The sequence below is a fragment of the Balaenoptera acutorostrata genome, chromosome 6 (genome assembly GCF_949987535.1).
Source record: "Balaenoptera acutorostrata chromosome 6, mBalAcu1.1, whole genome shotgun sequence".
Classification (NCBI taxonomy): Eukaryota; Metazoa; Chordata; class Mammalia; order Artiodactyla; family Balaenopteridae; genus Balaenoptera; species Balaenoptera acutorostrata.
Window position 1 is genome coordinate 106,733,185 of NC_080069.1, and position 7,399 is coordinate 106,740,583.

At 40.2% G+C, this 7,399-nt stretch overlaps 1 protein-coding gene across 1 annotated transcript; it reads left to right on the top strand.

Moving 5' to 3' along the window:
- The first annotated feature begins 2,403 nt into the window (after positions 1 to 2,403).
- Positions 2,404 to 4,171, top strand: LOC130708428 (PRKC apoptosis WT1 regulator protein). The gene has a single exon (XM_057548546.1). The coding sequence runs from the start codon at positions 2,676 to 2,678 to the stop codon at positions 3,702 to 3,704; it is 1,029 nt and encodes a 342-aa protein (XP_057404529.1). The 5' UTR covers positions 2,404 to 2,675; the 3' UTR covers positions 3,705 to 4,171.
- The last annotated feature ends 3,228 nt before the right edge of the window (positions 4,172 to 7,399 follow it).

A 7,399-nucleotide genomic window follows, 5' to 3' on the forward strand; every position in this document is an offset into this window, starting at 1 on the left:
AAGCACAGGTCACTATCCACACCGCCCCTCCCGGAAGCCTGTGCAGCCCACCACTGCCAGGGTCCCGTGATCCAGGGACAACTTCCACGGGAGAACACACGGAGCGCCTCAGGCTGGTGCAATGTCACTCTGGCCTCTGCCGCCGCAGGCTCGCCCTGCATCCGTACCCCTCGCTCCCCCCAGCCTCAGTGAGCCAGAGCCCCCAAAGCAGCTGCTCCTTTAACCCTGTCCTGTGTGAGCAAAGAACAGACGCCCTCAGGCGACCTACACACAGAGGCGGGTCCAAATCCAAAGCTGAACTCCGGGAGCTGTGCAAACAAAGAAGAGAAAGGGAAATCTCTCCCAGCAGCCTCAGGAGCAGTGGATTAAAGCTCCACAATCAACTTGATGTACCCTGCATCTCTGGATATCTGAATAGACAACCAATCATCCCAAATTGAGGTGGTGGACTTTGGGAGCAACTGTAGACTTGGGGTTTGCTTTCTGCATCTAATTTGTTCCTGGCTTTATGTTTATCTTAGTTTAGTATTTAGAGTTTATTATCATCGGTAGATTTGTTTATTGATTTGGTTGCTCTCTTCCTCCATTTTTTTTATATATAGATTTTTTTTCCTTTTTCTCTTTTTGTGAGTGTGTATGTCAATGCTTCTTTTTGTGATTTTGTCTGTATAGCTTTGCTTTTACAACTTGTCCTGGTGTTCTGTCTGTCCTTGTTTTTGTTTTTGTTTTTGTTTTAGTATAGTTTTTAGCTCTTGTTATCATCAGTGGATTTGTTTTTTGATTGGTTGCTCTCTTCTTTCTTTCTTTCTTTTTATTAATTTTTTTATTTTTAATAACTTTATTTTATTTTATTTTATTTTTTCTTTCTTTCCTTCTCCTTTTTCTTCTGAGCCATGTGGTTGACAGGGTCTTGGTGCTCCAGCCGGGGTTCAGGCCTGTGCCTCTAAGGTGGGACAGCCAAGTTCAGGACATTGGTCCACCAGAGACCTCCCAGCCCCAAGTAATATCAAATGGCAAAAGCTCTCCCAAAGATCTCCATCTCAACACTAAGACCCAGCTCCACTCAATGACCAGCAAGCTACAGTGCTGGACACCCTATGCCAAACAACTAGCAACACAGGAACACAAACCCACCCATTAGCAGAATGGTTGTCTAAAATCATAATAAGCTCACAGACACCCCAAAACACATGACTGGATGTGGTCCTGCCCACCAGAAAGACAAGATGCTGCCTCATCCACCAAAACACAGGCACTAGTCCCCTCCACCAGGAAGCCTACACAAGCCACTGAACCAACCTTAGCCACTGGGGGCAGACACCAAAAACAATGGGAACTACGAGCCTGCAGTCTGAAAGAAGGAGACCCCAAAAACAGTAAGTTAAGCAAAATGAGAAGACAGAGAAACACAAAGCAGATAAGGAGCAAGGTAAAAACCCACCAAACCAAACAAATGAAGAGGACATAGGCAGTCTACCTGGAAAAGAATTCAGAATAATGATAGTAAAAATGATGCAAAATCTTGGAAATAGAATAGAGAAAATATAAGAAACATTTAACAAGGACCTAGAAGAACTAAAGAGCAAACAAACAGTGATGGACCACACAATAAAAGAAATATAAAATTCCCTAGAAGGAATCAATAGCAGAATAACTGAGGCAGAAGAACAGATACGTGACCTGGAAGATAAAATAGTCAAAATAACTACTGCAAAGCAGAATAAAAAAAAAGAATGAAAAGAATTGAGGACAGTCTAAGAGACCTCTGGAACAACATTAAACTCACCAACATTTGAATTATAGGGGTCCGAGAAGAAGAAGAGAAAAAAAAAAAGGGATTGAGAAAATATTTGAAGAGATTATAGTTGAAAACTTCCCTAATATGGGAAAGGAAATAGTCAATCAAGTCCATACAGGATAAATCCAAGGAGAAACACGACAAGACACATACTAATCAAACTATCAAAAATTAAATACAAAGAAAATATATTAAAAACAGCAAGGGAAAAACAACAAATAATATCCAAGGGAATCCCCATAAGGTTAACAGCTGATCTTTCAACAGAAACTCTGCAAGCCAGAAGGGAGTGGCAGGACATACTTAAAGAGATGAAAGGGAAAAAACTACAACCAAGATTACCCAGCAAGGATCTCATTCAGATTCAATGGAGAAATTAAAACATTTACAGGCAAGCAAAAGCTAAGAGAATTCAGCACCAAAACACCAGCTTTACAACAAACACTAAAGGAACTTATCTAGGCAGGAAACACAAGAGAAGGAAAAGACCTACAATAACAAATGCAAAACAATTAAGAAAATGGTAATAGGAACATACCTATCAATAATTACCTTAAATATGATGGGTTAAATGCTCCAACAAAAAGACATAGACTGCCCCTCCCTCCCAGCCCGGGAGCACCGCGGGCTCCGGACGGAGAGTTGGCCGCATCTCCTTCCGCGCGGCCGCTTCGGCTCACCTGGGCGCCAGCTCCCAGTCCCGCTCCTCGTCCCCCCAACTCCTCCCAGACCAGCCGGTCCCTGGGGGAGCCGCGGCCGCCCCCGCGCCCGGGGGTCGTTCCCTCGCCTTCTCCGGGTGGCGGGAAGGAAGAGGGGGCGGCGGCCGGAGTCGGGGCGGGCGGCCTGAGGTGAGAGCCCGGCCGGCCCCGCTGGGAATATGGCGACCGGTGGCTACCGGACCGGCGGCGGCAGCGGCGGCAGCACCACAGACTTCCTGGAGGAGTGGAAGGCGAAGCGCGAGAAGATGCGCGCCAAGCAGAATCCCCCGGGCCCGGCCGCCCCCGGTGGGGGCACGGGCGACGCGGCCGGGAAGCTCCCGCCGGGGCCCCTGGGCACCTCGGCCGCCACTGCGGCCAACGAGCTCAACAACAACCTCCCGGGCGGCGCCGCCGCACCTGCCGCCCCCAGCCCCGGGGGCGTGAACTGCGCCGTGGGCCCCGCGCAGCTGACCCGCGCCGCCCCCGGCCAGCGGCGGCCGGAGGATGAGTCCCCCGCCACCGCCGCCGCCGCCGCTTCGGGGGCAGCGCCCGCACGGGACGGCGAGGAGGAGCGGGACGGCGCCCCGGAGAAGGGCAAGAGCTCGGGCCCCAGCGCCAGGAAAGGCAAGGGGCAGATCGAGAAGAGGAAGCTGCGGGAGAAGCGGCGCTCCACCGGCGTGGTCAACATCCCTGCCGCAGAGTGCTTAGATGAATATGAAGATGATGAAGCTGGGCAGAAAGAGCGGAAACGAGAAGATGCAATTACACAACAGAACACGATGCAAAATGAGGCTGTAAGCTTATTAGATTCAGGAAGTTCCTATCTGTTACAAGAGCCATCTAGAACAGTTTCAGGCAGATACAAAAGCACAACCACTGCCTCTGAAGAAGATGTCTCAAGTAGATTTCCCCGAACAGATAGAAGTGGGTTCAGCAGGTATAACAGGGATGCAAATGCTTCTGGTAATTTGGTCTCAAGTAGCACATTGGAAAAGAAAATTGAAGATCTTGAAAAGGAAGTGGTAAGAGAAAGGCAAGAAAACTTAAGACTTGTGAGACTAATGCAAGATAAAGAGGAAATGATTGGAAAACTCAAAGAAGAAATTGATTTGTTAAATCGAGACCTAGATGACATAGAAGATGAAAATGAACAACTAAAGCAGGAGAATAAAACTCTTTTGAAAGTTGTTGGGCAGCTAACAAGGTAGAAGATTCAAGGCTCAGTGTGGAAAAATATTTTAAAACTACTGATTGAATGTTATGGTTAGCGCTAGGACAGTATTCCTATGCTGTAATACATTAAACTAACTAAGTATGTATATTTATTTCTAGAAAACAGTGGATGTTTATTTTCAAAATATTTCTTTTTCATTATCAGTTTCAAAAAGTATCAACCTTTTATTTCACGAATAAGTAACATCTTTTAGTTATTAAGCTGGTAGGTTATGCCTCTTTTGGTTTTGTGTGGTATTCAAATAATATATGGTTTAAAGTCACAGCCATCTGAATATATTTCATCTATGGTAGTGCATTTTCTCCCTAAAAGAATATACATAGTCTTTGTTTACATGAATTCAAATACTTTTTAGGGAGTTACCTGCAAATGCCTTATTACTGATGTGCGCAACCTTTTATATGTTGATGATTTACTCATAAAGGTCTTTGTCTACTGTCATTTGTTCTCTGAACTTATTCTAAGCAATTTAGAGGAACATAGAGTCACACTCTTTTGTGTAACAGTCATCTTTAAAAAGGAAAGCTATTATAAAAAGTCAGTTAATATCATATACTCGTTGGCTAAATATAAAATTTAAGAGAATACTTGAATTATGCTATAGTAAATTAAAATGTACTATTTTGTATTCAAATATTGAAATAAATTTAAAATCACTTTGACTTCGGAAGAACATACAATTGTAATTTTAATGTAAAATTTCTTATGTAGGTACTACTTTTTTTTTTATTATTATTCCAAGGTTTATAAGTGAACATGGGGTATTTTAAAAGTTGTTCAAGCCTGGAGAGTGTGTACAATTTCAGTGTAGAAGGAAAAAAAAATCCATATTTTTAATTATCATATGCATTAAAATCAAAACCAAAATATTTATCCACATTTAAAACATTTGTACTTACTGTAACAAAGCAGTACGTAAACAGAAATAGTACTGAAATACTTTGCTTAATTTCTAACTTGGAGGATAACACTGTGACACAGTTGTTCCTGTATGAGAGAATTATTCCCCTACCTCAAATGTAAGGGATTTTCTTCCTAACATTGGATTTTTAAAAACAATTATTTTGAAGAATTATACAAATTTTATCTTTTATTAAATAACAATAATGTTTAGAATTATTTTATATTACATTTTCATGTTGAGTAAGGAAACCTTCTCCTTTAAAATACATTAAGAAATATCTGTCTGAAGTTGAATCTCAAACAGTATACTGGTATCCTTTTATCCAATTAATGTACGTAAATGGCTTGAACATAGTAAAAACCCACTTTGGGTACCCTACTAACTTTTCCTTTTACGTGCTAAGCCACTTCATTATTTACTGTTAGAAAAATAGGGAAGGTGAGACAATAGGGAAAAAATGTAGAGTAAATGATAAATATCAATGTTGAATTCTAAAACTCTGCAATAACCTAGATTGTGCCCTCTTCCCTCCCCCACGCCCCCAATTCAGAAGTTTCAACCTTGACTAATCATCAGAATCATTTGGGTTGCTTAAAAAGAATTCCTGGGTTATAGCTTCTAGATAGGTTTAGGTTGAGACCCTGGATAGAATTTTTAAGGCTCAATATCTAATGATTCTGATCATAACTTAGATTTGGAAACAGCTACCCTTGCCTCTTTCCTCCTATATCTTCCATTGGAAACCCTGAAATTAACATAATTTTAGCTATTAGCATTTTTTCACCATTTAGTTTATTTAATAATTAACTTGGTCACTGGAGAAGTTCACATATGTCCATATATATATTTAGCAAAAAGTTCCATGTTAGATTATCAGACTTGATATAGTTGTAGAATTATTGCATAAGGGCATCCTTTTTGAAGAATAGTCCCAGCATGGGAACAATGATCTGCTGCCCACATGTCAAAGTGGTATGCCAGGGTCAGTCACCATCTTTGGCGGTGAAATCCTCATCTCCCTTTGTTTACCCTTAGGCGTATGGCAGAAATGCCAGCGTTGCCTAGTTTCCCATCCATACTTTGGATGTTGTGAAAATGGTGTTAGTATCCAGCCTTAAAATGTATTAGTGTACTCGTTTTTCAATAAGAGAAGTATTTTGAATTTTCTGTTTAATCCATTTGGAAGTAAAGGAATATTTCATTTCCCCCTTTAAAATTATACCAGGTATTAATGCTTTTAAAGACCAGGCTGTTTAAAAATTTTTCCTTTATTTCAGTTTATCAGGAGCATTTCCAACAATGATCTTTTACATAACGGTACCTAGTGCAAATGTGCAGGAGCCTGACAACTTAGGCAAAGCAGTTCATTTGCAGTCCTCCCTCCCGTCCTTAAAATGTATATTTATATCACATATAGATTTTTACACTGAGTATTGAAAAATAAAGTAGGATCTGCTACAGTTTCCCTTTAAATTTTATAAAAAGCACTGAGATTTTAAAAAGGTTACTTAAATACATGTGCATGACCTTAAAAAACTTGGCTATTGTCAATAAAGTGCTAGTATTTGTGAAATTATTAGTCCCGTCCAGAAATAATATTTCTTATATCTCTTGGGAATTTGTGGCATAATAAAGCATATCCAAAGTTCAAAAAAAAAAAAAAAAGACATAGACTGGCGGAATGGATACAAAAACAAGACCCGTATATATGCTGACTACAAGAGACCCAATTCAGACCTAGGGACACATACCGACTGAAAGTGAGGGGATGGAAAAAGATATTGCATGCAAATGGAAATCAAAATGGAGTAGCAATTCTTATATCAGACAAAATAGACTTTAAAATAACGACTGTTAAAAGAGACAAAGAAGGACACTACATAATGATCAAGGGATCAATCCAAGAAGAAGATATAACAATTGTAAATATTTATGCACCCAACATAGGAGCACCTCAATACATAAGGCAAATGCAAACAGCCATAAAGGAGGAAATCAACAGCAACACAATCATAGTAGGGGACTTTAACACCCCACTTTCACCAATGGACAGATCATCCAAAAATGAAAATAAATAAGGAAACACAAGCTTTAAATGATACATTGAACAAGATGGAATTAATTGATATTTATATGACATAGACATACCATCTAAAAACAAGAGAATACACTTTCTTCTCAAGTGCTTATGGAACATTCTCCAGGGTAGACCATTTCTTGGGCCACAAATCAAGCCTCGGTAAATTTAAGAAAATTTAAATCGTATCAAATATCTTTTCCGACCACAAGGCTATGAGACTAGATATCAATTACAGAAAAAAATCTGTACAAAATACAAACACATGGAGGCTAAACAATACACTACTTAATAACCAAGAGATCACTGAGGAAATCAAACAATACCTAGAAACAAATGACAGTGAAAACACGGTGACCCAAAACTTATGGGATACAGCAAAAGCAGTTCTAAGAGGGAAGTTTATAGCAATACAATCCTACCTCAAGAAACAAGAAACATCTCAAATAAACAACCTAACCTTACACCTAAAGCCATTAGAGAAAGAACAAAAAAACCCCAAAGTTAGCAGAAGGAAAGAAATCATAAAGATCAGATCAGAAATAAATGAAAAAGAAATGAAGGAAACAATAGCAAATATCAATAAAACCAAAAGCTGGTTCTTTGAGAAGATAAACAAAATTGATAAGCCATTAGCCAGACTCATCAAGAAAAAAAGGGAGAAGACTCAAACCAACAGAATTAGAAA

Excerpts from the sequence above, each read along its gene's own strand:
- LOC130708428 (XM_057548546.1), top strand. The coding sequence starts at position 2,676 with ATGGCGACCGGTGGCTACCGGACCGGCGGCGGCAGCGGCGGCAGCACC.